We start from the raw sequence: 16,951 nt of genomic DNA on the forward strand, positions 1-16,951 counted from the left end.
CTGCAAAGCAGCTGCAAGGTTCCCCGGTGTTTAGGCTGAAGATAAGGCTCACACAAGACACAGGGAGACGAAGTCTGAGAAAGCCCAGGTCCTCCAAAGAGGGGGCCCAGGCCCAGTCTCTGATCACCCCCATTCCAGTGGGACCACTTCCCCCGTGTTAGATGGCTTACCCACAGCTTCCCAAGGCCTCTCCCACTGGTCACCGCACTGGTCCTCATGACCGCCCTGCGTGGAAGAGGGCCCTGAGGCTCAGAGCGGTACTGACTTAGCAGGACTTGAACTAGGCTCCTCAGCAGAGCGCTAACTGGTCCCGGAGTCAGAGCTGGAACAGCCGGGGAGACTGACAGGCAAAGGTACCTAAGGCTCTATGGGGAAGAAAAGGCCCGGCAGCTTCTAGAGGGACACAGCTCAGGACTACTTAGGACTCCAGAAACGATTTCCTCCCCTTCTCTACAAAGTCTGGGGTTATCCAGGTACTGTCATTTCAAATCTAGGTTAGCCTCTGCAGGAGAAAAGCAGGAGGAGCTGGGGTTGCTGAGCAAGGAAAGAAGGGCATCAAAACTGAAGTCAGTGACATGAGAGCCAAACATCTACGAAGGGGTGACTGATCCAGATGGGCCTGAGGGCAGAGGACTGGCTCCACCTGAAACAGAGTTCATGCCAAAGCGTTCTAACTCCAATCCTAACCCCAACCCACTGAAACGACGAGAAGGTCTCAAGCTAAACCCCCTAGTAATTTGGTTGCTTGTGGGCGACACCATGCCAGGTTCTACCCAACTTCTCTGCCAGACTTTACTGGTTCATAAGAACTAAGGCTGTCGAAGCCACTATGGAGAACAATATGGAGGTTCCTTAAAAAACTAAAAATAGAGCTACCACATAACCCAGCCATCCCACACCTGGGCATATACCCAGAGAAAACCATAATTCGAAAGGATGCATGCACCCCAATGTTCACTGCAGCACTATTAGGACATGGAAACAACCTAAATGTCCATCGACAGAGGAATGGATAAAGAAGGTATGCTACCTATATACAATGGAATGTTACTCAGCCATAAAAAAGAACGACATAATGCCATTTGCAGCAACATGGATGGACTAGAGATTGTCATACTGAGTGAAATAAGTCAGAAAGAGAAAAACAAATATTGTATAATATTGCTTATAAGTGGAATCTAGAAAAAAGGTACAGGTGAACTTATTTGCAAAGCAGAAATAGAGACACAGAAGTAGAGAACAACTATGGACACCAAGGGGGAAAGTGGGGGTGGGACAAACTGGGAGACTGGGATTGACATACATACACTACTATGTATAAAATAGATAACTAATGAGAACCTATTGTATAGCACAGGGAACTCTACTCAGTGCTCTGTGATGACCTAAATGGGAAGGAAATCTAAAAAGGAGTGGATATATGTATACATGTGACTGATTCACTTTGCTGTACAGCAGAAACTAATACAACATTGTAAAGCAACTATACTCCAACTAAAAAAAAAAAAAAAAAAAAAAAAGAACAGAAAATCACAGTCCAGAAAAAAAGAACTAACGCTGTTGAGTCAGGGAGAACGTTTGGGAAGGTTGGCAGTGCTCATCTTGGGTGTTTACTCAGCAGTGTCAGAAGGCTCAGCTGAATCTCTCCCTGCTCTAAACGGAGTCCACGTGGCCAATCCAGGGTGTCCCCCACAAGGTTACTGATAAGATGAAGTCCAACAAAAAAGGGCAATCCGGGCTTCCCTGGTGGCGCAGTGGTTAAGAATCCGCCTGCCAATGCGGGGGACACGGGTTCGAGCCCTGGTCCGGGAAGATCCCACATGCCACGGAGAAACTAAGACCCTGCGCCACAACTACTGAGCCTGTGCTCTAGCCCATGTGCCGCATTTACTGAAGCCCCCGCGCTCTAGAGCCCGTGCTCCGCAACAAGAGAAGCCACCGCAATCAGAGGCCCGCGCACTGCAACGAAGAGTAGCCCCCGCTCGCTGCAACCAGAGAAAGCCCATGCGCAGCAATGAAGACCCAACGCAGCCAAAAATAATAAATAAATAGAAATAAAGTAAAAAAAAAGGGCAATCCTTGCTCCTTCCCGGCTGTCCTCTCTGCATCAGAAGTACTTTGAGCATCTTCCCACCTCGAAACAAAATGCTCAGCTCTCTTAGCTAAGATGCACAGACTGAGAATTCTGGGAAATGACAACCTTTTTCTTTTTCTGCCAGGAAAGATCTTTGCAGGACAAGCCCACGTGGCATAGTTTTCCCTTATCAACGGGGTTTTGATATCAGAGCTCTAAATAAAACAGGGTGGGAAATTCAGAGGGAAAGACTAAACTAAAACATCATCACAACCCACAGAGCCAGAAAAGAAAATGCCCACAAGTGTGAATACTGCACAAATCCAAGAGGAAAATATCAAAATGGGTGAGATGAAAAAGGAAAAGTCAATTCTCTGGAAACTTTCCTATCGTGGGTAGCTTTACTTTTAGATAATGTTAGAGGTTCACTGGCGAAACCCTACAAAATATAAGGACTCCTTCTGGACTGCTGCAGTTGGGTGCCACCGTGTCCCCAGGGAACAGCTGAGAGTCACACAGATGATGGATGGAACCTCGGGAAGGTCAATTAGAGCCAGTCCTTGAAGGGTGAAGGGTGAAGGGTGAAGGGTAAAGGAAGGGAGACTAATAAAACTCATCAACAAGGTCTTTTAATTCCAGGTTTGTAGACGGCCCCACACACTATAGTAGAATTCACAGTAACAGATGTGAGAACTCCTTGCGAGATCTCCTGGGTCTTCTGAGAAAGGGTGCAGAATGAGTGTAAACATGGCAAAAATCAGGTTGATAGCACGTAGCGACAAAAATGAAAGGTTTGGGAGTGAACGCTTGGTTGTTCCTAAGATATAAACCCAACATTTTAAAAGATCTCTATTTTTCATGTTTCCACTCTTCTGCTTTAATGAACATTACACACATACACGTACACGTGTATGTACATATATGTAAGTCACACAGAGAGCATGGTGTGTAAAGTTGACTCTGTTGATGACAGCTCTGGGATGCCAGCTGTCCTGTGTATGAAACAGTATTCAAGACGCCACTGAGGGACTTCCCTGGCGATCCAGTGGTTAAGACTCTGCACTACCAATGCAGGGGGCGCGGGTTCGATCCCTGGTCAGGGAACTAAGATCTCGCATGCTGCTCAGCGCAGGCAAAATGAAAAAAACAAAACAACAACAACAAAGAATTAAAAAAAAAAAAAAGACGCCACTGAGCCCAGCTGCAGGCACAAGAGGAGATGTTGGGACTCACTAGATTATCCACCAAGGGGGCATTAAAGTAGGAAGAACCCTGAACCGCTCAGCATGATGGAAGAGTTCTGGCCTCTCCTCAAGTGTAGGGATGCAGGATCCGCTGGGCAGGATTTGCGAGCGCCTCCCAGGGAGACCAGGGCTGTCTGTGAGGGGACGGGGTCAGGGAGGGGCTCACGCTGGCCTCCCCGAAGGCGGGTCCAGCCCCACTCACCGCCCCCCCCCCGGGAGGTTCATCTTCGGAGAAACACTTTCTGGTGTATCATCAGTTTTCCCGGAGATGGAGAGCTCACCCCCATCCGATGACAGGAGGATGACTTGGTAACTGGAATTCCCAGAGGCATGAGGTGGAGCCCAGCCTGGGAAGAAAGACCGGCTCCGAACGCCCACTCCTCTGACGCTCCCACATACTTGTCTCGACCACCCTCCAGGCTCCTTGTCACCGTCCCCGTCGGCCGCCCACGCTGACAGCGGGGACCTGCACCAGCCTGCCCGGCTGTACCACCTTCCGCGTCCCCCTTCTTCTCCAGCAGCCATCCCCCCACCCCTGAGCCTCGGCCGACCTCTCCCAGAGCTGCAGCTCCCCACTTTGTGAACACACCCGCTGCTTCTCCAGCACCCTCAGATTCCCACAAAAGCAGAAGATTCTTCGTTCATCTGCAGTGGGCAGAGGCTTACAGGTGTGCCCGAGAGGGAAGTCTGGGATGCCCCGGCTTGAATTCCAAGGAGGCTAACGGAGGAGAGGGAGGTAAAAACGTTAGACCCCGACTGAAATTGCAGACCACGAACGTGGCGTGGCACGAGCTGTATTCGAGTCTACTCCCCTCCATGTTCCCCCAGGTCATCAACCCTCGTTTCTCCCTGCTCCTGGCCTTTCTTCCCTCTGCAGCTGCACCTGTAGCTTGACCTCTTCAACGACCCTCTCATCAACATCAACCACCTCGCTGCCCCACCCCTCTGCTGCCCCTGCTGGACCCCCCGGGCTGAGTGCACAGGCCGTCTGCATTCCCCTGTATCCAACCAGCTGGGCGCTGCTGGGGGAAAACTGCACATTAACACGGTGTGCTAGGTGTGGGGTCTACAGTTCGTACATCTCGTCCACCCGGCATCCCAAACTTCTCTCTCAGGCGCACCATTAAGCCTCTGCCCCTGACAGCACACAGCCTCTGCTTAACCAGAGAGGAGGAACCATCAGAATGAACCCCTCAACTCTCCGGACACCCAGCAGCATCACACTCAGCTACACCTGCAGCTCCCCCGCTCTGCGGCCAAGGATGGGTGGTCCTCCTGCTGGGCTTGGACCTATTTCTCCCCTTCTCCACTCCCTGGACCCACCTCTCCCCAACCCCACTCCAGAACCTTCCAAATCCCCGCTTATACTCACTCTTCCCCCTCCCCACGGACATGTGCTCATGGTCTTCCCATCCTTAAGAGTGGTCTCCCTCCCCAAACCCCAAATGCCCTCTTCCTTTTTTATCCACATCCAAGCTGCTCAACGAGGTGTCTCCCCCGGGCTTCAATTCTGCATCCCCCAGTACAATCCTCAGCCCCTGCAGACTGGCTTCTGCCCACCAGGTTGCCCGTGACTTTGTGCAGGAGGTGGGGAGCATCCAGGGTCCACAGAGCCCTGTCCTGCGTGTCACAGCCCCCAGAGCGGCATGAACCGTGTGTGGGGAGGAGGGCTGAGGCCTGGGGACTGTGCAGCGGGCCTCAGGGCATTTCTGGCCCTGGAACACACGTGTGTGCGCATGTGCGCGTGCATATGTGTGTACCTGTGTGCAGCGGCTGGGTACACACACGCACATGTGCGCGCATGTGCATGTGTGTGGTTAGGTGGCCGTGGGCAGCTTCATGGCTACTACCTTGTTCTTCCTGAGACCTGCTGTGATCAGGCAGGAACCAAACCCAATTGATTTACCTCCTATGTGACTGTGACCACATTTCCCATATCAAAAATTGAGACACGACGTCTGACGATAGGTCGGACACTTGAAGTTGGGACCACCCTTGAGAAGACCTGGGAAAGCTGGCTGCACACACAGCAGGGGGACAGAAATCACAGCCTAGCACCCTGGCCGGATTCTGAGATGGCAAATTCTGCTGGTGAGATGCCCGCATCTCAGCCACCCTCTCTTCCAGGGACTCGCCCAAGGGCTCCCTAGGCTGACTGTAAGCACAGGAGCAGGAAACAGAAGTGGCCCCGAGGCATGCCATGCCCGCCACTGGCAGGAGACAGCCTGGAGCAGTCTCTCCGATCCTCTCCTGGACGGCTGCCAGAACAGCTGGCAAAGCGGAGGGCACGGTAGACTCAGTCGTCTCCCCAGCTGAGAGCCGCTCAGATGCCCCCACCAGCTGACAGGTCCATCAACTCTCCTACGGTCACACGCTGAAGTGGCCCCAGGCTTCCGCGGGTCCCAGTGTATGTTGGAAGCGTGTCCCATCTTTCCCTCTTATTTTCCATGTGCAGGGGAAAGGATATGGTTCCCAGAAGCCTAGGTTTGAACCCTGACTATGTACAACCTGACTCACTGGCGGGCTTACAAGACAGTTTCACAGAGTCTAGGGTTTCTGTTTCTTCCTGATGGGACCTCAGACAATGAGCTCTCTGTGTCCCTGCACTGTTATTTCATCACTGACACTGATCTTCCATGTCAAACAAACGTCACTCCTCGTCTCTCTTCCTCCCTCTGTTCTGAGACCCAGGAACCATCATTTCCTGAGGTCAACATGCTATGCAATGTTATCTCAAGGGGAATTCTGATCCAGAGAAATCACAGGTCATTGTTTCCTTGTAAAGGGAGGCTGTGTAAGGCGAGCACAAACTAGGCTGGGGAGATGTGTGCCCTTATTTCCGAGGCTAGCTCTCTTTTCGGGAACAAAGCACTCCCTGCTATTAAAACTTATCCTAAGAAATGGGTGGACATCCAAGCTGGGGTTCTGTCTGCACCAAGGGAAAAATAATACACGCTTTTGTTGTTGAAACTCGTGTCTTGATTTGATTAGAAACTCCGGGGTCATTCGAGGTCAAAGCGTGCTCCACCTTCTCTGTCCTTCTCACCCAAGCGGAGGCGGTAGGATGGAAGGCAAAGTTCTCGGGGAGGAAAGCGTCTCAAGTGACAAGACTTTCGATGGACTTGGAGACGCCAGGAAGCCCAGGAATAGGAACGAGATGCATGTTCCTCTTGGATTTGGGGAAGGGGTGCTCGATCCACACCCACAACACGGGTAAAGGGTACCCAACCCAAAGTAACTGCCGTGGGGATGAGCAAACTGGGGGAGGCCATGGGTCCAGGGCTCAATACGGACATCATTCTGCTAAAAACTTTTATAAAATAACCGAGGTTGTCAATCCAAACTGTGGACTGTGCATACCGCAGAAAGGTACCCGTAACCTGGGGTACGTTTCCAAATGCATCAACAACCAAGAATTAGGAATGCTTTGCTGGGGCAGCGGGGGAGGAATCTCAAGGCAGGCTCTTCCATAAGTAAACTGAGTACAGATGGGCATTTTGCTAAGACTGATGGAATGATCTTTGCCCTTTTCTCCATGTTGCCAAACTTCCTCCCATAACTTAAACAAAATTAAAAAAAAAAAAGAGCCATGGGGCTGGGCCCGCCTTGTCCTTCATGTATGTGGTACATCTACCACCACCGGCTCCCACGGGCCAGTATCCTTCTGTGAGGCGGTCTGTTCTCAGGGCAGCCCCACAGAGCCTAGTTAGAGATGCTGTCATGTGGCCAGTGAGTGATACAGCTCTTAGGAACTTAAGGTCCAGTTTTATATCCTGCATCCAGAACAGGGCCACCCAGGTTTCTTATATTTCTCCTTATTTTCCATGGTAGAAAAAGAGGCTTTATCTTGATTGTTTTTCTAAACTTAAACTCTAGGTCTGTCTTTTAAAAAAGAATCCATTAAAACTGGCAGTCAGTATTTAATTTAAAAAGCTAACAGAGTTAATAACTTGTTACTTAACTTTTGATCATCCAGGCTGGGGTTGGCAGGTTTGCTAATAGTTACCTGTCCCTGGGCCAAATACTGGCACAGAATGAGGCAATGGCTTTTTTTCAATGACAAAAGACATTTAAACCCTTGTAGGTCCCAATGAGGTGATAAATGGTCCTTGGCTTCTTTAAATCTAGGGAACATAAAATAAACTCACCTTGAAAATTTGCTGGGACCTTCTCCATCTTCATCATCAAAGTCCATTCTGAAAAGTCAAGATCACAAGTGAGCATTCATTATAGGTAGGACATTTAACTGGACACATGAGCTGGTGGCACACAGGGGGTTTTATTTGGTCAGATTGCTCTCCAACAATCCCAACCCTTGGCAGTGCAAAAAAACAGTATCTCTACACAGTCATTGTACAGGTTCGAGACAAGAAAGGGCAGAATGAAAGGTCTACAGTAGCAGTGCCATTAATTATATGATTGGGGACTTCTGCAAAAGTGCTGGAATATCAACTCGAACCCTTCTAGAACCCTATACAGGCTGCCAGTGGGTTGCTCAGGCTGTGCTGGAGAAGTCAACACCCCTGATCTCCCACCACCTTTGGGGATACCTGCTCCCCTCCACACCATTTATTCCACAAGGAGACTTCCTTCTTTAACTTATTTTGTGGTATATGAACAGACTGAGAAAGCTCAAGAGGGTTTCAAAAACAGGAAGTTTTAAGGGCAATGAAGGGATTCTAAGGAAAAGAACACATACTACTGGTTGTGCCATGTGAGGACTTGGCTGGTCTGGATGAGTCAACAGGGAAAGGGCATTCAAGGCCATTATCCTATAAACTCCAGGTCCAAGTAAATGGGTGTGTGGGAGAAACAGTCGTTTGGGGCCCAAGCTACTCAAAGTGGCTGTCTGCTTATTGAAACTCACCCAATAAATACTCAAGATTCCCACTTTACTGGGCCTCTCCAAATACACATAAAACAAAAAGTTTTGATAGATATTTCTTTAACTGATATCCCAAACTCTCCTTCTCAAAAAACAAACAACAAAAAACAGTCCTCTCTAATGTCAATTAATTTTACTCCTGAAGATGTTAGAGCAGAGCAGGTACTTATTTAAGGTGTACGCAGAGTCTTCGGGAACAAAACAGAAATAGTACAGATGTCTTGGCTCTCCTGGACATTTGGGGGAAGGGGGATTCCTTGGGGGAAGAACGTCTCAGAGCCACTGCATCCCCCATCTTGTTCTCAGTGGGACTGAGGGACTAAGTGGGACACAGTTCCCGTGGACCCCAAGCAGAAGGGAGGCCAGCCTGCCTGGCGGCCAAAAGCTTGCCACCAGAATGGTGGGTGTGCTCTAGGACCACAGCTACATATGCCAGGGCTGCTGGCCTCACAGGGAACGTCATCCCCCCCTCAGCTCTCAGGGTGGGGGCCCCAGTGGGTAATGAGTGATGGGGGGAAGGCACAGGGCACCCAGGCCACCAGGAAATGGCCAGTTGCATAGGAAGAGCCACCACTGGACAAGAACATGGGAGAGGCCCCTAATGAGATAAATCGTACCCTCTAGGCTTTGGGGTTACTTGGGGGACCTAGGGACTGTGATGACATAGGGCAAAGGAACATTGTCTTCTTTAAAATGGTATCACATGTTTATTTTTGTACTATTTTATGTGCAGTGTGGCCAGAGTTCTAATCTGAGTTGACTTGATGGGATCCCCTGCCAATTTGGAATCCCTGATTTCCAGGCACCCGGGCTTGCACTGGCTGCTTGGAACACAAGAACAAAAGGAGTTACGTAACTGGGAGAGATGACAGCAATGTTAACAAAGATACTTCTGCACAAAGAGGAGGGAAGGCGGGGAAGAAAAGTGATAAGAAAGGGAAAGTAGAGTTAAAACATCACTGGGGAAGAGAGACATGCACCCCCTACAATGTAGACTGGGCAGCCGGGCACCAGACAGCAGCTGCAGAGTTGCCTATGTTGTGGGAAAATGGGGGCTGAACGCACGACTTTCTAAATGAGGTAGAGTCATCAATATACTGCTTAGCTACTAAGCCATCACCTCACCTTTCCTGAAAAATTACGTCTGGGAGATAGCACCAAAAATCCTGCTCCCAGAGCCTCTGGGCCTTTGCAGAGCTACAGAACCACACTACCACCCAGTGTTCATCACGGGTAAGAGCGACTTTGCTGCAGACATGAAGGTTAGTTAACACCCCTGGGCTGTCAAAAACAGACTAGTGTTAAGAAAAAGAACTCGCATTTTCAAAATTCTAATGGATTTATGCAAGCATTTAGCAACACCTCAAGTGGGTGTGAGATGTACAGTTATCTTTAAAATGCCTTTCAGGTCAAGTTGATATGAGTGTGATAAGCTGGCTCCTGCAAGATACAATTTATTAGTCAGCCTTCCCTCCTCAGGCTGCACGATTTTTGGGGTATTTAGGGTGACCAACTGTCCTGGTTTTCCCAGAATGTGGGGATCTGTGGAGGAACTGGGCTTCAGTGCTAAAACTGGGAAAGCCCTGGGCCCACCAGGACAGTTGGTCACCCGAGTTTTCATTAAGGACAGCTGGGCTCTTTACCTGACCCTCATGCAGCACACAGATGCGGAAGCAAGCCTTACGGTAAATGGTCCCAGTCTGGATCAGCTCAGCCCAGTCGAGCAGAGAGTGTAAGAGAGGGACGGCCAGGCTCTGGAGCCAGAGTTTTCTGAAGTCTGCTGAAAACTTAGGAAGCAGGATTTGGCTATGAAAACTTAGGGACCACAAAACTGTGCCTTCCCACCTGTGGACACGTGTGCTGCAATCACACCTAGGAATTTTGAAATGCATAATGTGGGCGTGAACTCAGGAGAGAAATCAGGACACAAACGACCGTTCAGATCCTCAGGGTAACTCACTTGACCCCCAAAGCGGTCTCACTGCTCATCAGCTACACAGAAAAAAATTCAACTTCTGAGGACAGAAGGATCTTTCGGAGGAGCACTTGCCAAGACGCTGCCTTTGGGTCTCCTGTCACCAATTCAAAAGCTCCACTTTAAATACAACTACAATAGCTATGCTTATTTCTTCTGCTATAAAAACTCTGAGTAAATGATCCTTTGTTTTATGCCTTTTATGTGTTTCTATTATACTTAAGCACCTGGATAATAAAGGAGAGAAATTAAAATATGACTTTTAAGTCCTATTGTATTCACTTTAAAGAATTCGGTACAATAAGTGGATGATATAAGAGCCCTCAAAAGGTGGGCTGAGAATGCATTTTACCTCACTTTCCTGTTGCTGAGCATGAATTCTAACCTCGATAAAAAGCCGTGAAAAGCATTTCTGAGCTTGCAGCTAGTTAAGAGTGAGTGATGAGGATCTGCCTAACAGCGACTGCATAATAATAATAATGCATCATCAAATATGAGTCAGCAAATAATTCACTTATGCTCTTATGAGAGAAGATGAGAGGCCGTGCCAAGAAGGCTGGTTCTAGAGTGCAGCAAAGGAGCGACCCCAGGCCAGCGTGAAGCTGCTGCTGACAAAAAGAGAAGTGACACGGGTGCCAGCCAACACCCTTCCTTCAGGGCCTGGGCCAGCTGACTGGGGCTACAGCAACACTACTGCAGAAATTTGAACCAAGCAAAACATCTGCTTATGTAATATGTCTTTTACTCAACCACATTCCAGCAGCCGTGGGGTTAGATTGCAGGCAGACGCTGACCTACTGGCTGCACACAATTTGGAAATCATTTCCCTCCAATGACGATGTTTAGAAGCCCAGCATTTGACTCCAAGGCAGCGGGAAGGGTCTGGTACACCCAGTCCCCTCTACCCTCACCCTCCCTCCCCAACAAGGGCTGACTCTGGGGGTGGGCACAGCCTAATGACAGTCACTTCCCCTGTCACTTGAAAAGCACCAAGTGTGCCCTGTGGATGTCCCCCACGCCGTCCCACCCCCTCACTGGGATCAGGGAGTTCTCTACAAAAATGCAGTTCAGGTGACTTGCTTCTGGTCACTTCTGCCACACATGTGGAATCACTTTTCAAAGAATCTGAAACTTCTGAACCCTCACCTTTGTCCCAACTGCTAGCAGAGCACGCTGCTTGCTAAGATGCTTACTGGGGAAGCCGTCAGGGCAGTGGGAAGAGCATTCATCGGAAGATCCACAGCGCTGGGCCGGGCATGTGGCCCGGGGGATCCAAACCCCACGAGGGGTCAGTTCTACTTGGCTCTGAAACACTAGGGCTGGGTGGTCATCCTGGGAATCTGGGACACGTCCCTCCACCGGAATCACCAGGTCAGAGCGGGAAGACCTAGGCAGGAAATAGGGGGCGGGAGGCAGGTCCTTACCTCTCCCAACCCCCCACTCCCCTGCTCTCTCCTTCTCCCCCTCCCCGTGTCTCCAGCTGTGCCCCACAGTCTCGGAGAGAAGGAGGAGGAAGAGCACTGCGGCAGTGACGGGGGAGCGTGCGTAAATGCGCCATGGTGCAGGGGTGGGCGCCGCAGCGGGGCGACCTGCTTTTTGATGAATGTGACTTCCATCAGGACTGAGCGCGCAGGCTGTGGTCAGGGGAGCGTTATCGCTGCTGTGGCCGTTCTACCACCGCGGTGGCCTCCGTCACAGAATTTCAGCAAAACACGTGAAAATACCAGATGTGAGAGTTACTGTGGAAACTGCCCTGTAAAAATGGAGGTTTCCTGCTGAGACGCAGAGGATACATCCCTCAGTCACAGGGGCGTAGAGGAGGGGGCGCGGTTTGCCTGCTCTTCCCTCTGACGGGGAAAAGGAGGCAGGCGCACGGGCTCCAAAAAAGAGGAGAATAAAGGACGAGCCCCCCGGAGGAGGTCGGCTCCTTGATCTGCCTTTCGGAGGCGCGGGCCCTCATCCTGCTGGTTGGGTAGCGTGCCAGCAGTTGCTGTTTGTCCCCTTGAATCTCTGGTTTCTTCGCTTGGTGTGGTGCTTCCCTGCTTCTAAGTGGAAGTGACCTCTGGGCTCTGTCTCAGTCCACCCCAGGTCCCCCTCCACCTCCAGTGTCACGCCGTGTATGTGTGACCTGGTAGGGAAAGGGGCAGCCTGGAGGACCTCTGCAGAAAGGAGACTGAGTCCACTGTCCTGTCATCAGCTCAGGCAGCAAGCAGAAGTCAGAGTCTGGATGCCAGGAGGCCAAGGAGGGGAGTAGCCTCAGCTCGCCACAGCCCAGCCCTGAGCAAAGCGTAGGCCCAGCACACACCCTGCAGGAGGGGTGGCAGAGACTCCTGGCAGAGGCTCAGCGACCCCTCCCCTGCACGGAGAGGGCTCCTCGTCCCGCAAACACTGGGCCCGAGCATCTCTGCCTGTCCTTGGCCCTGGCCCAGCCTACCTTCCTGCGTCAAAGAGTCCTGTGCTACATATGTAGAGAGCAAACGTATGGACACCAAGGGGGGGAAAGTGGCGGGGGGTGGTGGTGGAGGGATGAATTGGGAGATTGGGATTGACATGTACACACTAATATGTATAAAATGGATAATTAATAAGAACCTGCTGTATAAAAAAATAAATAAAATAAAATTCAAAAATTCCAAAGAAAAATTTTAAATATACAGAAAAAAGAAAAGAGTCCTGTGCTTCCTCTTCTTAAAAAGGATTGGGCCAGCAATGAGGCTCTGTCCCCAGGGAATGGAAGTTAGTAATCACAGACATTTAAAATCATTTTTGAAAGGCCTGGCATTTAAAAAAAAAATTCAGTAAGTTGATATGTTGACATCAAGTGCATTCTTTCAACAACGCACACTCCACTGAGCTTAGCACCTAGTTGGCAAGAATAGCTGGTTAAAATAGGATGTCTGGGTTTGTAGTAAGCCCTAGGGCAGGCTGCTTCCTACTATAAAGCTGATCTCAGGAGTTCTGCCCCATGCACCACACTGCTCGTGAGAGCTCTGCTGGTCCCGCTGGAAGGAACACTGACTGCATCAGCACCCTGGAGGGGAGCGAGCTGAACCGAGGGGAGAAAGCTGGGGAACGAGACTCCATTACCCTCTCACTAATCACCAAAATCTTAGCCCTTCTTTTAAAGACTACTACACACACAGCAGTCTTTTCACCATCTCAAATTATAACGCTGAAGGGCCTTTTTCATCCTACTCCGTTCCATTCCAGATCCTCATAACATAACCTGCTCCCCCTCCCCCAGCCCCCTTTAAGAATCACACTGGTTTAAAAGCGACTCTTAGGTTTAAAATGATGGACCATTTTACAAATGAGCCTGGATCCTTGTCTTCCTGGGGAGACCTGGGTTATTGGAAATTGCTTTAATAGGACAAATTGATTCTACTTCATGAAAGTATTTGTCTATCAAATATTTCATTCTATTTCAATGTCTATTCTATTTCATGAAAGTATTTGTCTATCAAATAGTTGTCCATCAAATATTTCATTGAAAGTAAAATTGATTCAATGAAGGAAAGGGGTTGGTTGATATACAGAGTCTGAAAATGTCTGTTATGTTTTTCCTGCAGGGATCTGGATCTGTGTTGGTTGATCGGTTTCGTAGATCTCTGCACAGCTACAGACAGACACCATACATCATGAGTAGATGTCGTTCTGGGTTCCATCAGCTTAAGAATGATGGTCTTTCTGGTCCCACCAGAACTTAACACTGTTACCAACTTTACTGGCAGAGCAGGTTACAATGTAAGCTGCCCAGACTTTAGGGGCTGGGCTAGAGCCAGTTTTTTGGAAAGGAATTCCTGCACACCACCTAGCAAAGATGGGTAGATGGAGCAAAGAACAGAAAGCACCAGAGGAATCTTTGCTGCCCACAGGGGCTGAAGCTCGACCTGCAGGGCTGCCCTCCGGCTGGTGGGCTCAGGCAGAGGGATGGGTAAGCCCCCTCCCTCAGAGAGATGGCCTGAGCAAAGCCCAGCAGGATCACAGAGCCATTCTCACTACAAGGACAAGCAAACAGAAGTCCCCAGCTGGGTGCTGAGGCCCAAAAACACTTAGAGGCAAATCACATGCATAGTTAGGAATCTTGCAAAATCTAAACAGGATGCAAACTGCTGAGCTTTTATTCTCCAGGAGGGGGAGAGACAATATTTTCCTAACAGGTCAAGAGTGTTGCTCAACATGTATTAAGCCCAATTCCTGGAACCACCGAGGTTGCTTACCCAGAACGCCGCTTTCCTCCGCGGGCGGGCATGGCCCCGGCCATCCTCACCTGTCCAGTGGCCGCCATGGGGGCAACGGGCAATGTCACTGATCCAGGGATGTCCGAAGCCATTTCTGCAATTCAGCAAAGATGAGAGGTTTTGTTAATGCCAGAAAAGTCCAGGAATAAGCAAGAAGATTGTCCAGCAGACCAAAAGCACCACCTGGGAGGAGAATCCAGGGACCTGGGTCCTGGGCCCATCATTAGTCACGTGACGCAGCTGAGCCCTTCCCCTGTCTGGAAAAGGATATCCCTGGGCAGTATGCCCATACTTAGTTTAGGTGGTAAAAAAAGAGTTCGCGCAGCTAACTTAGCTTTCATAAAGAGCTCTTGTCTCCTGTCACCTGGAGGCGGGTAAGACGTTCAGGAAACCAGGCATGTGGCCAAAGCTTAAGGGGAAGGACCCCACTGCTGGTCCCAACTACTGGTAGCCCACATGGGGCCAACCCAGAGAACCAAAAGAGCCAATCCCCTGCAGCACCACCACTGATGCTCAGTCCTCACCCTGGGCATCTGTGTTCAAGCGGAAAGTCTGTTCCCCTCTCTAAATTTGGACTCAGATCCCTGAATATAGAGCCCTGCCTGGCCCTCCATTCATGATGAGGACAGTGAGGTCCAGGGGCCTTAAAAGCATCCCTTCAAGCTGCACGGTAAGCCAGTGACAACGGCTCTCCACAGCCAGGCCTTTCTAGGAAGAAATGTTAATTTAAAGAATAAGTAGGTCTTTGTTTTTCTCTTTCTGACTTACTTCACTCTGTATGACAGACTCTAGGTGTGGTACAAATGAACCTATTTGCAGGGCAGGAATAGAGACACAAGACATAGAGAACAGACAGGTGGACACGGTGCGGGGAAGGGGAGGGTGGGATGAATTGGGAGATTAGGTTTGAGAGGAATACACTACCATGTGTAAAATAGATAGCTAGTGGGAACCTGCTGAATAGCACAGGGAGCTCAGCTCAGTGCTCTGTGATGACCTAGATGGGTGGGATTGTGGGGTTGGGAGGGAGGTCCAAGAGAGAGGAGATATATGTATACATATAGCTGATTCACTTCATTGTACAGCAGAAACCAACACAACATTGTAAAGCAACTATACTCCAATTAAAAAAAAAAGAACAGGTAGGTCTGGCATTAGATGAGATGTACCTTTCCTGTACATCTTTATCATAATGTATTATTGCTTATAAGCTAGAAACTTTCAGAAGCTTGTTAAGGCCAAGGTACACATCCCTAATGTCAAAGAAACCACAGTAAAAGAATTTCTCCTTCCTACTTTGTGGAGAGTTCTTGAACTCAGATGCCCTTTCCTCAGACCATTAAATGGCAAAAGCAATACTCCAGGGGCCTCTCTTATCCTGTTTATTGTTCTTGGGAATGACTTCCACAGGGCTCAATTTTCTCAGCCCAACTCTTATCCAGGGCAGAAGGGATGCAACAGTCTACGAAAATGTATTTCAGAAAGACAGTCTGGGATAAAGACAGGGATCTGGGCCCTTGTTAGTGAAGGAACGTTCGTGATGCTCCGAAGTGTTAAGTTACTGCTCTCTGCCCCCTCCCAGAAACCACGGAGGCATCTGACAGCTGATCCACAGTTATGTCCAAAGACATTGTGTTTAATAAACATAGTCTAAGGTCAACCTGAACTACTCCACTCAAAAGTTCTGTAGAAGAATTTTACAGTACTAATAAACAAAATCTTAATTTAGCTACTCCACTATGTTCACAAAAATTTGAGGGCTATTAGTTTTTTGTTTTTTTTTTTAACTAATGTACACATTGGAAAGTACTCAAGGAGAAAAAAAAAAATCCCTTTCTTAAAGCAATCCTCTCCTCTCTAAACAATTCCTGTACTGGATTTGTGACAGCTAGGCAGTATGAACAGCAATGACCTCATAACCTTATATCTGCTTCTGATAAGAAATCTATATTTTTTTCTGCAATGAAGGCTAAAGCACGTTAAGTCCATTAAGTCCCAAAATTAAAAGGCTGAATCACTGCCAGCGCAAACATGGGCGAAAACAAAAGTCACCGCTTCCCAAAGTAAGTCCCACAGAACATCAGGCCCTTAAGATTCTCCAGGAAAAAGGGTTGCGTGGTCAAACAGGGTAGGGAAAAGCCACACACTTATCCCTCTTCTCGAAGATTTCAATGTCCACCAAAAAACACAGTGAGAAGTCCTGATATAAGGACGTTTGTTTACCTGTGACTAAGCCAGCGTATCATAAAGGTCTCTAATGGTGGAAACTCTTAAAATGTGTTCTCTGAACAACTCATGTTCCACGTGACACTAGTTTAAGTATTTCAAAGTCAACTACCTCATTCCTGCCTTTGAGTTAAGGAAACATCAGGCTGGAGGAGATCTTCGCCATTGTCTGCAGACCTGGAAAGGCCCACCCTTTCCCTCTGTGGTTACCCTCCAGCTCGGAGGTGGGGAGTGGGGAGGAAGGAGTGGAAAACGGAAGGCAATGTGCAGTTAGGAAAGAAGATGATATTTGTCCCATTTTATTTG

At 49.1% G+C, this 16,951-nt stretch overlaps 1 protein-coding gene across 10 annotated transcripts in view; it reads right to left on the reverse strand.

The window, feature by feature from the left end:
* The window catches only part of ARNT2 (aryl hydrocarbon receptor nuclear translocator 2), a 203,214-nt gene that overhangs the window by 134,485 nt on the left and 51,778 nt on the right, over positions 1-16,951 (reverse strand). For all 10 annotated transcript variants that reach the window (XM_082448683.1, XM_082448677.1, XM_082448676.1 and 7 more), the window contains 2 exons: positions 14,399-14,513; positions 7,467-7,514 (listed from right to left, as the gene is read on the reverse strand). In XM_082448683.1, the coding sequence (XP_082304809.1) occupies positions 7,467-7,514; positions 14,399-14,513 (163 nt within the window). The remainder of the gene's footprint in view (positions 1-7,466; positions 7,515-14,398; positions 14,514-16,951) is intronic.

Source organism: Balaenoptera physalus (assembly GCF_965194825.1).
Source record: "Balaenoptera physalus genome assembly, chromosome: 2".
Lineage (NCBI taxonomy): Eukaryota > Metazoa > Chordata > Mammalia > Artiodactyla > Balaenopteridae > Balaenoptera > Balaenoptera physalus.